Source organism: Prunus persica, chromosome G6 (assembly GCF_000346465.2).
Source record: "Prunus persica cultivar Lovell chromosome G6, Prunus_persica_NCBIv2, whole genome shotgun sequence".
In the NCBI taxonomy this organism is placed as follows: Eukaryota; Viridiplantae; Streptophyta; class Magnoliopsida; order Rosales; family Rosaceae; genus Prunus; species Prunus persica.
Window position 1 is genome coordinate 7291315 of NC_034014.1, and position 17184 is coordinate 7308498.

Consider the following 17184-nt stretch of genomic DNA (forward strand, 5'->3'; position numbering starts at 1 on the left):
AAGTATTAATATCATGATGAATTTGGGTTTCATTGGATCCCATCTCTTTGTTTTCTTTTTGAACCTCTTCATGTGATTTTGGAGCCTATTTTCGAATTTTTTTTTTTTTACTTCTCTATAAAAATTTGGGCCCTTCAAATTCAATGCAAGGCTCGGAGCAATGGCCCTTTAACCTTTTTTAAGGTTGGACCTAAAATACACACTGGTTGGGCGGGAGGAGCCAGAGTGTCATATTAATCCACTTTTTTTTTCTTTTTTTTTTTGTTTATACATATTTTTTTTTAAAGTTGCAGCATTAATGAATTTGGTGGAAGAAAGTCTGAGGATATATTGAACAAGTTCATCTAAAGTTGTGGATTTTAAGGAAGGAGTTTGTAGTTCAAGTAACTAAAAGTATTTATCTATGCATCCGAAGTTCTAGGTTTGATTCTCCATTTTCTAATATCGTCTGTATAAAATATATAAAAAAAATTAAATTGTGCGTTTTCTATTGCCCTTAGCCCAATTTTTTTTTTTTTTTCCTTAGTGCCCTTAGCCTAATTAAGAGGGCCCATTTTAATTCTAGTTCTCAACCTTTTGATCCATCAAGGTTCATCAAAGTGCAATTTAATGCAAAATGTATTTAAGAAAGAATGGTGTTAAATAAACCCTAAAATTAATTGAGTACACCTTACTATCAAAGTATTTATTGAATTACTAATTTACTCTAATATAAAATGACCAAAAAGGATATATGAAATTGTGAAACAAATATAATTTTAATAAGTACACCCCATTCACCATATTCAACCCTAATGTAGAGAAGTTTTCGTATAATTTTAAGGGTCTTTGATGCTTCAAAGGCTTAGAGATTCCTTACAAACACAACGAAAGACAAGTGTCGGCGTTTCTCCATGTACTTGATTCTTTCTGATGTAAAAGATGGGCAGCCATATTTGAATGAAAAAGTTTGTTCCAATCTGACTTCTTAGCTAAACATCATCCATACAATAAAGTTGAAGTAGATGACTTTAAAATCCCAGGGTTTAAACTTTTCTTCTAACTTGGTAGCATCCAAAATTATCAAGGACTTCAGACTGGTAATGATGCATTTCACTAGTAATTTGACAAAGATGTTTGAGTCCCCTTCACATAGTTCGAAGAAAATCACAAGGATTTACAAGAATCAAGCTTTGAATTGTATGAGCTAGCAAATCTACTCCCAAAACAACTTACGAAATTAAAGATTTTGATGCGGAACCCAAAATCTGAAAAGATGGCACGAATTCATGTAAAAAGAGAAACCTACTTTAGAATTTGTATTGTGTGATAGAGTGTGTTAGGGTGTACTAGGGTAATTTTTAGTAGTTAAATATGATGTACTTAGTTAATTTTACATTTTGATTAAAATATGAGAGTGTACTTAAATCATATAGTGTACTCAGTTAATTTTAGGGTTCGTTTAGCAGCACTCTTTAAGAAAATATCAGCATAGTCAAACGACATATGATATGAATTTACAGAAGTTTGCAAAAAGGGATGAAAAAGAAAAGAACTTTACAATATTATTACACAAATCATTTCAGCATAGATTGAACATTATAACTAAAAACCAAATTCCAAATTGAAGACAGTTGTAATTAATCAAGCTACATAACTTGTTGAGGTCAATTAATTTTTTTTTTCTTTTTTTTTTCTCAGTTTACACTAACAAAAAAGGGAAATTACAGAAAAATGGAATTCCCAGTTGGGGAAAGGTTTCAGTAATCTAAAATTAGTTTCCTTTCAACAAAGAAGAGGTAGCTGGCCGACCTCTTTCTCCCCAGGTCTTAATTTGCTCATCTTGAAATGTCACATATTGTGGGGTAGCTTAGCTGTTCAATTTCCCAGCTTAGCTTTGAAGCAACTCTTTCATGGCGTGGGAAATATTCCTAAAAAAATTTAAAAAAATAAAAAATTAATTATGCAGGACCAAGTTTAGTCAAATACAGCAGACCAAATATTTTTTCTTAAATTAATATTAACAATTTACAAACAGACAAAATGGAAAGTTGGAAGAAATTTTTTAGAATTTTATACCTCCATTTTCTTCACTAGCTCCTTAGCAGTAGGGGCAGAAACGATTATGTGTCGTGCAGTTGGACTAATGAAACCTTCTTCAACAGCCTTGTCAATAAACGACAACAATGAGTTATAAAACCCGTCCACATTCAACAATCCCACCTGCACAAGAAGAAGAAAAAAGGACATTTTTGTTCAATAATATTCCACATTTTTGTTTGATTATCCTATCGAGATGTCGTTTGGTAGTCACAAGACATTACTATTCCTATTCTAATTCGATTGAACTAGTTACCAGTGTGATATCTCCATGTTTGATGCTCTCAATAAAAGGTGGGATTCGACTCATCAAATTGGATACCTTTCCCACTTACACGAGAAAACGAGTCTCATTTCTATGGGATGGGACACGATATCAAGTTCAAAACTCAGCTAAGTGATGTCTACACTCGCCCACCAAACGGGACTCATACCCCACTTATTTAGCTAATTAAGTACAAAAACATAAAGCATATAAATAGTGCTTACAGGTTTATCATGGATTCCCAGCTGGGCCCATGTGATCACTTCAAGAAGTTCTTCAAGAGTCCCATAGCCACCTTCAACATATAAAAATAAATAAATAAAAATTAGAAAAAATAAAATGCAAGGGAAAAGGCAAAATTGGGCTGACCCAAGATGACTTGATCTATCCAAGCCTGAACCCAGTTGAAGTGAAACTTCCGGCCCAAAGTTAGGCCCCCAAAAAAAATAAAAAAAATATAAAAAAAAGGAAAACTTGTAGGTCCACAGCTGGCTTATCAAAGGACCATTTTGGTAAAAGAGTCATTTTCTTCTTCTTCTTTCTCTTTTTATTTTAGTGAATGGGTGGGAGTGGGACAGAACTGCTAGTACTAACCACAGAAAGCGAGAGCTCCTTAGGAAGTCTAATTTTTGGTTCAATAGGGTGATGATAAATCAGAAATTAACTAGGGTTATTAATAAGGTTTGAATGGTTGCTTTCCGACTATAAGTGTCAGATTCTTAGGCATAGATATTAGGTGTAGTAAAACATTTCAACAACGTCACACTCACCGTAAGAATTCGACTCTCGTTGTCTCATCTTTTACATAAAGCAAAAGAAGAAATAGAAACGAACTGTCATAAAAGTTATAGTCACGTGTTCTTTTTGGTTTGTTCAATATATAAATGCTATATGCCTGGGAATAAATAAAATATACCAAAGTGAAGAGAGAAATTTTCTTTTTAGAAATCATTTGTAAAAAGTAGTAGAAAGATGCTTAAATAAGGAGGGGATGTGGGGAGGCAAATGTTTTTGGCCAAATCTAAATCCCTCCAGGAATGTGGTTGACAAGGCCAAGCAGCTTTCCAGCGTTGACATGACACATGCATACATGCATAACAGTACCTTTGCAGCTTTCTAATAAGCCTATACAATAAATATGGTTAGTGTATATAGTCTTATATATTCCTGCTAAATCCCACTACTGTCACCTTCATCTTTTATTGACTTTGTTGAGAAAGAGAAAGAAGAAGGTTAGGATGAAACATTTTTTTAATTGGAAAATATAATTTCAAAACCAACTTCCATATTAAAGACTTAAACAAGGAGAAACACTCGTGTGAAACAGGATAGACGTAAACTCAGTTATTTAAAACTGCACAGAAAACAAATGAGACAAGTGGATATGTATGAGTCTGTGTGTGGGGGACCCTTAACAGGGATTTGACAATATACATCTTGGCATGGGGAATATTCTCTAGCAAAAATTTTAGTAGGATTTACATATTTTCAAAGGCTCTTTTTAGCTTGGTGTGTATATATATGCCTTACAATATGGGCCATGTCAACTCAGTTGACTCTGGGAGGGAAATAATTTCTTTAATGTGAGTGCACTTTGAGTAAATCATACATGTCATGTTGTTCCCTATTGAAATTAGTGTGTTGAGGTGTATGTTTAGTATGAAGTAATATACGCCAAGTTTTGTACCAACCAGGTAAGGCAATAAAGGCATCTGAGTGCTTAGCCATCTCTGCCTTCCTTTGGTGCATGTCTGCTACTGCCTTCACTTCCCCCACTGTTTCTCCAGTTATCTGAAAACTCATCCAATAAACACAAATTGGTACCAAAGGCAGAAAAACAAGCACAAACAGACAGAAACTGAGAGAGAGAGAGAGAGAGAGAGAGAGAGAGAGAGAGAGAGATTTTTCATAGTGTTGGGTACAGAGAAACAATAATGAGGGGTACACAGTGGTGGGCTCAATCCAAACTCACACCAGGGGCAGGCAAAAAGAAAGAGAAGGAAGATACAAGAAATTACAGGCATAAAAGGTTCATATTTTTTGTTTCATGAGAATCTGAGTTACTACTAGTGGGTGTATAAAGCTAGTAGAGAAGGACAAAAATGTTGAAGGACCTAGACTGGCCATGTGGATTTAGGGATGAATTCAAACAGTTCCACATGTGAAAGCTGAAAATTTGGGGGACCAATCAAATGTGAAGCCAGAGAGCCCAGCTACTTGAATCTTGAATCTTTAAAGAGACATGTGAGAAAACCCAGAATTTTAAGATAACAAAGCTAAGGTAGAAATTCATCATTCATGTAAATGTGGCCACCACAAACAAGATGAATAAAGTATTCCATATCTAAAAGAATGGGAAAAAGAAGTAGATAATGCTCTCTCTCTCTCTCTCTCTCTCTCTCCCCCAGTTGTATTGTATGGTCATTTTCAGTTTTTGATGTTACATAGAAAATTCTTGGAACAATTTAACATAAACAGAGAACATACCTCTCTAGGCATGAGTGTCTTGGGGATAACTCTGCAGAGACAATAACATGACAAAAATCAGCTTGAGAGAATTGAGATGAAAGCCAAAGTCAATAATAATATCAATGAAGAAAGGCAAGGAGAGAAGTAAGGAGGAATTGAGATACTCACCCAATGACATGTCTACCACCATCATAAACAGCTTGGGAAATCAACCCCATCAAGCCAACACTCCCTCCTCCATAAACCAAATCAATGTTCTTTGAAACCTTTTACAAACCAGACAACAAAGAATACTCAGTAAAGGAGAATATTTCCAATAGGAATCCATTTGAGAGAGAGAGAGAGAGAGAGAGAGAGAGAGAGAGAGAGAGAGAGAGAGAGAGAGAGAGAGAGAGAGAGAGAGAGAGATTCATCCATTAAACTACATTTGGTTCTTCATGAAAGTGGGCGGGAGGATGAAATGATTTCATCGTTGATTCAAAACCTTCTTTATGTACATATGCATATATAGATATTAGAGACAGAGAAAATCATATGCAGGGGTTTTGGAGACAGAGCAGATATGAAGCAGAGGCTTGAAATTGAGCATGGTCAGACTAAAGACTAATATGATCAGTAACACCATTTGAAAATATAAACCAATGATACATACATATATATACATATATTTATATAGAACAACAATGAAGATCAACCTAGTTGAAGTTCAGCTAGATAACCCACAACTCATTTTGCAAATTCATTGGGACATAAAATCAAACACAAAATTCTCAACTGGTTTTGGCTTAAAAACCTACAACTCACGACAGTTCATGCAAAAACAAATGACAAATAACCAGTTCCATTAAAAAAACCCAACTTGGAAACTCAAAGAAGAAATAGAAAAAATAAAAATACACACACAAAAAGGCCGAACTTGAAATAAACAGAGGTATTATTAGTATAAGTAGTATTACCAATTCTTCTCCAAGCTCAATAGCTGCCTCCTTATAACTGCTTTTCTTCCTGGGGCTACTTGCACAGAACACACAAACAGGGGGACCCGGGATCGATTCACTTCCTTGTGGATATAAATATATATGTATCTCTCTCTCTCTCTATCTCTCTCTCTCTCTCTCTCTAACAGCTTCACAGTTGGGAAGTGGTGTGGTGTGGTGTGGTTTAATGGGGCTGCGTTTGCACATATATATAACGGTACACCATATAGGCTTATTTTAGCACGCGCAGCTCCATACTGAATACTCCATGTACCCTTTACGGACCACACAGAAAGAGAGAGAGGCGCATTTTATCACCGAGTTGTATCCAAATCTATCTTTACCCACCAATCAGAATTAGACTTGAGACTCTCTGTGAATTTTAATATATGTGATGTGGTGAAAAGATATTAAGAAATTTATAAATTAATAATATGTACTTTTTCTTTTTCTGAAGACGTTTATTAAGAAATTAGCTCCTTACCGACAAAAGAAAAAAGATATTAGCCCCTTGGCCTATGCGTGAGTTTGTATTAATTGATTTTTTTTCTTCTTTCAATTCACTATTAGGGAAGAAAAAATTAGTTTGCCTGTGTTTCATGAAAATAAGACCCACGTTCTCGTTCAATCACACTTTTTAATATTTTCATTAACTGTTGGCATTTTGAATGTTTCACTTTTGAGACCAAATGTTATAGAGGAACTCCCTATCAACACACTTGACATGGATAAAATGTTTGCTTTTATTATTATTTTTGCAGTTTAGTTTCTCATTACTTAGTTATTTATGTCAAGTTCGTGCAAATTCATGTCAAATTTGTACTCATTTGCTGTCAATGTTTTACTTCAAACATGACACAAAACATGGTGTCATGCCAATATTTCATACTAATTTTGTGTCGCAATATCGTGTCATTATCAAAATTTCACACCTAAGTTAATAGGCACCACACTACAAGAACGTTATAAATAATAAACGTATTGGGGTTTAAAAAAAATACTTTTGTTACAGAATAACAATTTTTTGGGGTGTAAACTGGGGGCCCGAGCCTTTTTCTGTTTCTTTTTTGGTAAACTGGGGGCCAACTATAAAAATATTTTTATTATTTTTTTTTTGTTGAAAAAAGAGCAATAAACTTAGAAAAGTTGTTTCATATTAACTAGAAATTTATATAAATGTGGTATAAAATGTTTTTGTATAAATGTAATAAATTTTATACATATGTATAAACATATATTTACCATATTTTCTATTTAAAAATGTATTAAGGAATATAATTATAAAAACAAGTAATGTAGATCCAATTCCAGTGGTTGTAGAATTTAGTCCAAAACTCCTTGACACACCATACACATTCATCAACCACACTATTATCCTTGTGAATTAAGGGCATATGTATATAGAGAGTTTTTTTATGTTAGGAATGTCCTTGTGAGAAAGTGCCACATTCCTTTTAGACTATCCAACAATGTATTTCAATAATCGGAACTATTTTTGGTTAGCTTTCAAGGATTATCTTTGCCCAAAAAAAAAAAAATCATCTAGATTAGAAGTTGTTTGGTAATCTAACATGTGCACACACAAAAAAATGCAGTTTGTTTGATGAAACTTAAACGAATATGTGGATAATCAAATAAATAATCAAGTTCCTATGGTACTCGTGTGTGTGAGGTTCCTCTCTCTCCATTTCTAACTTCGACTCGGACTGGGTCTGCAGCCGAACGCAAGATTCAAGCAATCAGGTCCAAGTCGGGAGCCCTCAAATACCGAGTTTTAGTAATTAAAGTGCAATTTATGTGTGGTGATGTAAAATTGATGAATGAGAAAGGAGTGCTAAAACAATTGAAAACTAAAGCACTTTCAATTGCCAACGCAGTCTAGCTCAGTGAAAATGGTCTTAACTTCCTTGCAAACCAATAATCTTAAATTCAAACCCTTATGTCACCTTAGTATATGTGTAACCTATACAAGTATAAGCTCGCATGCTAAATGACTAGCATAAATCCTTATATATATAAGGTGTGTATGTGCAGGTTGATCACATGAGGGAAGCCATGACCCCATCTTAGATGTACCCTGAACCACCCTCGTTCCCTAGACAAAGCTGTTGTACGCGTAGGAAACATTTATATTTATTACATACAAAAAGGAACAACATCCCTCCATATTTGCCCACATTCTCATTCTCATCTCGACCAACCCATGCTGTCTTACTCCCAACCCCCTTGGCCTACCAAAATTCTTTGCTTCATCCACTCTAAAACTTGAATGATTTTTTCCCCTTTTTACGACTTAAATATGTGCCAATAGCTCAGTAACTTGTAGCTTTTTATTTATTTAAATTTTTTTGGGTGATATTTCATTGCCTGGACTATTGGAACTGTACCCTTTGCCCTTAAACTAATCTTTGCTGTAATATTATATATACATCTTCTTTTCCCACCTCAAGTTGGCAATAATTTATTCACTAATTTGATTAGGAGGAGGTTTGATTGATCAGTAATTAACAGACACATGTACGTACATTTGATTGGATATGGATCCTTTTTCTAGTTCATCCACACCATTATTGGAAGCTACTCTCTGGTCTACTACAATTATTCTCCATTTCCTTAGAGTCGGCTGGTCCACACTCAAATTAAGTGCAGGAATTGCATTCTAATCCTATGGAATGAATTGACTAAATCTACAAATAATTAAATTGGTTTGTTACTGACAAAAAAAAAAAAAAAAAAAACTTGAGTCTCACAGTTTTTTTTTTTGGTGTCTAAAGGAGCGTCACTTGAGTTTAGATAACCTTTTTTATTTTTAACCATAAATAAATTGTTTGTTTAACCATAAATAAATTGTTTGTTAAGAACATTAAAGTAAAGATAAGGGTCAACGGGGCCTAACCCGGTAGAAAAGTGTCTTGATTTGTAGTCTCAGGTTCGAATTCACATGGCACCTTAATAATGTGCTTGAAAAAAACTCCCGCTTCGTTTGTGTTTTTATTAGTGGATGTGTGACTAGCTTCATTAGTTCATATCCCAAACCCTAAACCTCAGCGCCTCACGTCGCTTTTCATTTCAAACATACGCATAAGTTTGGTGCAGTTTTGTCTCTGAAAAGTTAGGATGCACTTGCAGGGGTAGAAAGATATTTCTAGTCCTACCAACGCCCGACCTCTCCGTTCATTACCTTCTTTTCCCAACAGCAGCTTCTCTCGACTTTTATATGACTTTCTTCAGATTCTCTAATGCAGTATGTGACTTTTAGTAAATTAGATTGTCATCTTTAAACAAGCTATTTTTTTCGTTAATATTGGCTGTCAAATTTGAATTTTTGTCATTTTAGTTATGAGTAATATTTTAAATATATACGCAGTACAAAATTGTAAGCACAAACTATTAGTAAATACATTGATATACCTATATAATGTAGGTATTAACACAAATATACTTTATAACTTTGTTTTAAATTTGTTCCGAAAACGAAGTACACTTACAAAGAAGCTCATCATCTATGGATCTTATAACCATATTAATCAAATTTAAACCTAAATAAAATAGCCATAGGAAAGTTACTAAACCAAATACAAGTATTTGTAGAATAACTTCTTCACGAAAGTATCAGATGTCATATTAACCTCACGAAAAGTATGTTTAACGGATGCTCGGACACTTTGTTTATGTATATATTCAGGAAAATGTACCTAATATTAAAATAATAACATCAAGTTTTAATCTAATATTTGGCTTTAAAATATTTACTCTCTCATTAGGTCAGGGGCCTTCTACAACGCAAAGCCATTTGTGTTAGTATCTTGACAATGTATGATGTATCAGTGGATTTTTCTCATCCATTGCATTTGCTCCAACGACCAAGCTACAGATGCCCTATGTGAACCTATCCCTGAGAGTGCGTGACCAAATTGGATTTTCTAATTGTGGAAATACAAAGACAACTCTGCTTGCCCAGAGTGAGCAGATAGTGACTTTAAAAGACCATGTTCTTATGATCAGTACATTTCAATGGTACAGTTTAGTCTTATCTGTATAATTTTATTTTTAATAAAGGAAAGGTCACATCAAATATTATGAAACAAAAGGAATTTATATTATTAAAGTTCAACTAAGAAATTGAGAAAGGACCACTAGTGTGTGGTTTGGAACAAATACTGCTACAAGTAAACGGAATATCGGGACCTATTGGTGGAGCTCTCTGAATTTTTTCCAACCTCCGTCCCATTTTCTAACTAGTTGTAATTATTTGTTTATGAGAAGAGCGTTGATGAGTTAAAGCCAATGTCTCGGCTAGCTAGCAAAAGAGAGAGCATATATAAAAGGATTAGTCAAATATGGCTTGCTAATTAACATTTCATAATTCTGCTATCTGTTTGGTGGAGGAAGGAATTTATAAAATGGTTTCGCTTTAAATCACTTTCCTTTTTCGCTTTAGGAATAATAGGGGGATATGTCCTTGTTTGTTGGAGTTGTCGCCAAATATATTTGAGACTAAAATGGTGGAATTCCAAATCAGAAAATAAATAAATAAATAAATAAATAAAAACTTTCCACTTTCGTTCATCCCCCACTGTAGTCACAACCCTTGCTGCTATATGCTATAGACCTAATGAATTAATTATGACTAAATATAAAGCCTACATAAGAAAGGTCTTAGATTATGGCCATTTTCAAATTCCACTTACAAAACATCTAAACCCGTGATCACGTTTTGTCCCCTCCTATCAGGAACATCAATCTTCTTCAACTTCATGCTTTCCCTCCTTTTCATCAACCGAAACTGCTTACATTATTTTCAACTCTCAATGGGCGAGGTAGGTTTCTAATAAGATATGAAATATAGATTCAATCTAAGAATCTGATCTAGATCTAAAAGATGTAGTATATACCTGGTATTGGCCATAATTTACAAGAACATTTTGGTGTCTTAGTAAGAGGGGGAAAGGGTTAAGGATTTACCCATGAAACTCTTAGTTCAAAAACAATTTGAATATCTCATTTTGGAAATCTTGACCTTACACATCTTGAAAATGCCAAGCAAGAATAAACTCTAAAAAGTTCTCATTGCATGAAGTAGATTTCAAAAACCAGAAGCACATTTCGAAAGTATTTTGAAAATCTCATTCTAAAAAAAATTCAAACCTCACTTATTTGCAGAGAAGGAGAAGAAGATGACTCTCTCTCTCCCTCTCTCTCTCAAAAAAAAGAAAAAGGAAAAAAAAGAGAGATGAATGCATGAATTGAAGGCTACCCAAGCCTTTAGCCCCATTTTTCCCAAAATTGAGAAATAATACACTTGTCGGTTCATTATTGGAGATGTAATAAGACAAAAATAGTTAGGATATAAACCCTATAGCTGACAAAAAAATGAGGGTTAAATGACAGCTGTTAGTAAGCTGGCAGTAACACATGTTACTCAAACAATGACTAGTTATAACAACTATCATTTATTCATCTTTCTGTAATCATCTTGAGTGCAAACTTAAACGATGACTAGTCATAACAACTATCATTCTTTCTCTTTCTGTAATCATCTTGAGTGCAAACTTAAACCAGCCTAAATTTCTTGAGCTTAATTGTTTACATACGAGATTACAAGTTTGTGCCGTCCTTGAAGCTAGTGCTCATCAATTGGTACATTATGCTTGGTCAATAATTTTAGAGTTTTTAAAATTTGAGCAATCACCTAATTTTATTCAGAGGTGTTGCTCTAGAATGATTGTAATTTCAACTAAATTTCTCTCACAAAAATTGCCGTATTTTCTATAATAATAATAAAAGAAATTGGAGTTGCATTGCAGGATTCATGGGGATATGTAGTCAAGCTTCGCATATTGGCATTATTGTCAAATGAAGATAATAATACTTGTCAGAGGCTTTACCTTTACTCATAAGGAAGAGACATCTCTTTCAATCACTTTATACGTTTGTTAATTTGAAGATGCTGTGTCTGCAGAGGACCAACTTTCTCTAGAAATAGGATCTCTTAACCGAATAATATTGACACAAACGAGATTGGAATCATAAAATATTATGCCTACAAAATTCCTCAAATTTTCACTTTTGGAAGAACATTCAATTTTTCAGACCATCTTTATGCATGTTTGATTATGAAAGTGTGCATGAATTTTAAAACCCAAGCAATATGGGATCATTCCAATCCATCATAAACCGCCTACTGCACTTTCATTAAAATTTTCCCAAAAGCTCTCCCTTTCTGTGCACCGCCATTCAAAAGCTTTGCGCGTGGAATCTTGCTGCTTTCTTGACTATGCGGCTCAATTCAAACCATCATTTTTCAGGTCCTAAAATGTGCATACAGTCACCTTCAATTTAATTCTATCCACCAAAACCCAATCTTCCCACGGCAGTGATTTTTTTAAATTTAAATTTTGTTTTTGTAAAGGGTTTTTTTTCCTAGAATAATACTTGCCACAAGTTGTACCTCTCAGTACCCCTCATTCACTAATTATCCATCATTAAAATTCTAAAAGGTAAAAACAACAAGAACTGTTTCACAAAATAAGAATGTATAAGGGCTTGTAATTCAAGTTCTTAAGAGTATTTACTCATGTATTAGGTTCAATTCTTTCTTTTCCAATATCGCTTGTATTAAAAAAAAGGAAAAAAAAAAGAAGCAGGAACAACTCTGGTTTTTTTATTTTACCAAATTAAGGAAGAAGAAATGAATGGATCGGAGCACCCTATGTATACAAATTCTTCATAATTCCAGGAGTAGTTCGGGGGGGCCATATTAGCATAATGTCGGGGGTTAATATTTTGTTCATATGAGCAAAATCAATCCGTAACTTTCACCCGTCCAAGCCAATAACAAAAGAACATGGAAAATATGTATGGAAGTTTATTGTTTCGTCAGCTAAGATTCTGTTTAGAGGTTTAGATGTGGACTGTATTCTTAATTCAGAAAGGTGCTCTATGTATCAACTCTTTCTCTTTCTCATGGAGAACGACACCCACCTATTCAGCCAACGCAAAAAACCAATATGCTGATTAAAAATGTCAAAAACTATACACGGTTTGAAACTTTCGTTTAATCTTTCTAGTATAAATCATAAATACAAAACCCTAACCCTAAAACCCTCGAACTCCAAATCGACGTCGTCTTTCAATATGTAGGATCCGAACTTGGGTTGTCTTTCAACGTTAAAAAGAGAAGTGGTTCCATAATAATTCCTCAATCAATAACTATATAGTTCTAAACATAGTAATTATAAGTTAGAATTGATTAATGATAAGAAAATTGAAATAAAAGAAAAGTAAAGAAGAAGACAGAGAGCAAGTGTTGGTGATTTAAGTGTACCATCATGGCTTACGGAGGGAGGGTAGAGTGGGTTGTCAACTTTGTGACAAGCAAGTTGTTCCAATCCGGACCAAAAGGTGACCACCGACTTCTTATTTGTCCACAGCGGGACACATCATATGCTTTTTCTTTGGCTGGTCAACATCACAAAGAAGCTTCAAAATTAGCCACTAATGTTCAAATAAAGGCACAAAAAAGAAGCAAAAGCTATGCACGTAATTCCATACGCCTTTGGCCCTGTGGGTTATTAATTCATTAATTAGTTATGTTTATGTAAATGTGATCAAACATGTGGCCTTGTCTTGTATCTACGACTTATTTTGGAAATGGCATGTTCATACGGAATTTCATGGATGAATATGACTGTTCAGTTATATAGGCCAACAAAGGATAAGGAACATAAAAAATACAAATTATATACGTAAGTTGAGACAGCGAAAAACTATTCTTGCTGTGTTTCTCTCATCAATATGTTCTCTATTTCTATTGAAAATGACTTAAAAGCTCATGCATATTGTAATTTTCGATTCATATATTGAACTCACTATAAATACGTATTATTTTCGTATTTATATGAGTTAAACTTGAAATCTTCTCAAATCAAAAAAAGAAAACTGTCACTTCTCAAGTTGTGTTTGATGGACTAGAATCATGACAATATGATGAAAAACACTATAATTTCTTTATCTTTTTGCTAGAATCAATCTCTTCAACATCTATTTTCTTGTTGTTTTCTTCTTCATAAACAAGGTGATTGAATGAACGGAAGAGAGAAGGATTATGTGAGAATTGAGTTCTGAGCACAGAGGAGTCATAAGAGCAACTGAAAAGTTGTACACTTTCTTCTTCTTCTTTTTTTCTTTTTGTCAAACAGTAAAATAGGTGGGTTACACGAGTTGAGGTTTTTTCCCTAAGTCCTTAGAAGTCATTTTATAAAGGGGCAAATTTATCTTTAAAAATTTGAAGATGAGATGGGTGAGAAAATATGACAAAGAGTGGAAATATCGACATTTTTGCATTTATATATTGAACTCGCTACATATCGTCTTCGCCCCTATATGAGTTAAACTTGAAACCTTCTTAAACCAGAAAGAGAAAACTGCCACTAAACAAATGCTAGTTAGTGCTTATGCATTGTAACTAATTCTAGTCTTGTTTTTGTAATATAACTAAAATGATGAAATTAGTTTGTTTTTAACACAACAAAGTTATAATCCCGGTAAACTGATATTTGATCATTTTACAGAATTAAAACAGTTCATGTTTGTTTAATTGTGAACAGGACAAAAATATCAAACACATATCTCGGTACGTAGTTGGTGAAATATGTATATATATTTTTCTAAATTTATTTTAACATGTTTACTTTTATCATGGAAAATTGATTTTTATGTCATACTTGACAGTACCTATATTCAAGGATTTGTCAAATGCAAAATATTAAGTTTAGATTTGACGGCCTATGTTACAAATTGACATTTTGTAAAATTTTTAATCCATCTTAAACGTCAAATATCATATTATTTTATTATATTTTAAAAATAAATAAGACTCGTGATAATTAAAGTTTAAACAAACAATAATGGGCCCAACAAAGAAAAATATCAAAATAACATCTCACTCAAAGACATATATAAATTTGACTACTTGGGTGAAATAATTTTTCATTCAATTCTTATCATTTCAATCCATAAGGTGGACATTTTGGGCAGAGACATGCACATTCAAAATATCAGTAAATTCACATTGATTAATATGTCCAATGAAGTCAACGAGGGTTGGGATAAGGATCGTTCTCTTTACTATTAAGGTCTAGGTTCGAGTTTTGCTATCGATAATTTCTCTTGGTGGATAATCTATAACAACCAAAAAGGGACTAAGACTCCCTTTATAAATCCTCAAAAAAAATTTAGTATGTCCTGACCCTAGACGGGGATAGCCTCCCCTCCTCCTAAACTTTTCGTCACCAATAATACGTCCAATGAATTGTCCTTAGTCGCATGCTGTATATTAATATGTCCAATGAATTGTCCTTAGTCGCATGCAATGAAAATGTCCTAACATAATCTCAGTCAGACAAGATTAATCATTGTCACTATCATTAGTTAATTGTATTATGAATTAATTCATCTCCTTCACGTGAATGAAAATGAAATTGCCTTGGTCTGTTGCTCATCAATCATGTGCTTTCCCTAATTGATAGATCGCCTAGTCTAAACTTTTTCATAAATGGGCGAATGGACTTTTCCAATTCTATGATCAAATTCTCACAAACAAGAATCAAAATTAATCAATTATATTTGGACTATAATATCTTCATAAAAAATAATTAAATAAACATTTAATCAAAATATTATTTAAACAATATATATTTGTCCGTTCAATAGTAATTGAATTAAAAAATTTATTTGACATGTTTGAGTTCGTCCATGTACGTTGTTCTTGCCATGGAGAGCACCTAATCCTGTCAATTTGTATTAAGGGGCTCGAGGAGTAGGATGGGATAATTAACCCCTTTTTTTGGACGTTGTTTATGACTAATCCACTGAAAAATAGTTCAATCAGTCACGATCGCCTTAGTTAATTATGACTGAAAATTAGTTATTTATTCTTACTATTGGTATCTCTATAAAATGTCAACGTTATTAGTCGTCAATATTTTTGTAACGTTCATGTGAAAACCGACAAGTTGGTAGAAGATATTTAGAGTTGAATTGAAATCTTTTCTGAGTAAAGGAAAGAGAAGTCATAATACAACTATTACGTGCATGAAGTTGCTCTTATCTATACAAAATGTTTTTGAGCTTCTTCATCTATTGTCAATTGAATTTTGATTAAACGCTTTAATTTGGTCAACTTTTATGAACCAATACGAGCATTTGATTTAGTAAAACGAAACACGGAGCCTTTCTTTTTCTTTTTCCTTTTTTAACTAGACAATCGAAAGAGTTGGACTTTGGAAGATAAATGTAACCCTAATCTTATAGCTAGCTCATCAATCGATTCATGAATACGTGAGTGTTATGCAATTTATCACCTCTTGTTGCTATAATTTGTGGAGTTGAACTTTGTTGCCTTCTCACATGGCAGAATGAGCGATTGTGGGGCTTGGCCATAATGGGGAACAACTTTTTAGAGTGATCTAGGTATTTTGTATGCCTTCTCAGAAAATGAAAAAAATATGTGTCCCTAAATTGTTATCGTTGCTAGTAGTAGTTGCAGGGTCCAATCACTCTATGTCTACAGAGCAACAGAGACACATCATACCCTTCATTAATTAATAATTATTGATTTATCACCGGCCTTTGAAATTGAGTGTGCTGTTGACCTTGCCCCTGGGAATCTAACTGGTGTGGCTAATTTATTATTTATTTTTTTTGGGGTCAAAGTTTGGAATGGAAAGGGTTGTGTCATTGGAGTTTGAACACGAGATTACTGATCTACATAAACATACACTTACCAATTAGCTAGGTACCTGTTGGCGGTGTGGCCTATAGTGCAGTCCTATTGAACATAGCAATCTATATTCTGGGTTGCTGCTGCTGCCATGTTGTTGAATCAAAATCCCATGAAAGGCAAAATAAAATCCTTTCTTATTTTTGTTCAGAAGCAAATTGGGATGTAGACAAAATCAGTTTGTAATACAGTTAGGGCTTATCCATTTGTAGTGGTGTGTGCTGGTCACTTGGAGAAAAGAAACTCAACAAAGCAATAGATTGCTATCATTTTTTATGTTGGTGGGTTGTTTCTTCTTTTATCTGGTGATTATTATTGTTGTCTTTAAGACTATGGAAAAGGAGAAGAAAGCAGTCAAAAATTTACAAGCGGATGGACAATTGGAATATGTTAATGTGCATGCAAGTTCTGCAATTGTTTGTTATTAGTAAAAGTCAAAGGAGTTAGTTGTTCTGGAAGGAGGGAGAGGGAATTAATTTTCAAACACTTAATCATGGAAATAATGATTATTGCACTTCTTTCAACAAATGACAACTACTAATTAGGTGTTTTGGGTTATTAAGTAGGGTGATTAGGAGGACAATTAGGTCAGCAAACCCCTTTTGTTTTGT

At 33.7% G+C, this 17184-nt stretch overlaps 1 protein-coding gene across 1 annotated transcript; it reads right to left on the minus strand.

Annotated features, from left to right (window-relative positions):
• Positions 1487-5840, minus strand: LOC18773722 (cytokinin riboside 5'-monophosphate phosphoribohydrolase LOG1). Its single transcript, XM_007205987.2, has 7 exons — positions 5770-5840; positions 4982-5079; positions 4832-4862; positions 4036-4135; positions 2569-2639; positions 2059-2202; positions 1487-1910 (listed from the first exon to the last, which is right to left on the minus strand). The coding sequence occupies exons 2-7, from the start codon at positions 5029-5031 to the stop codon at positions 1818-1820; spliced, it is 489 nt and encodes a 162-aa protein (XP_007206049.1). The 5' UTR covers positions 5032-5079; positions 5770-5840; the 3' UTR covers positions 1487-1817.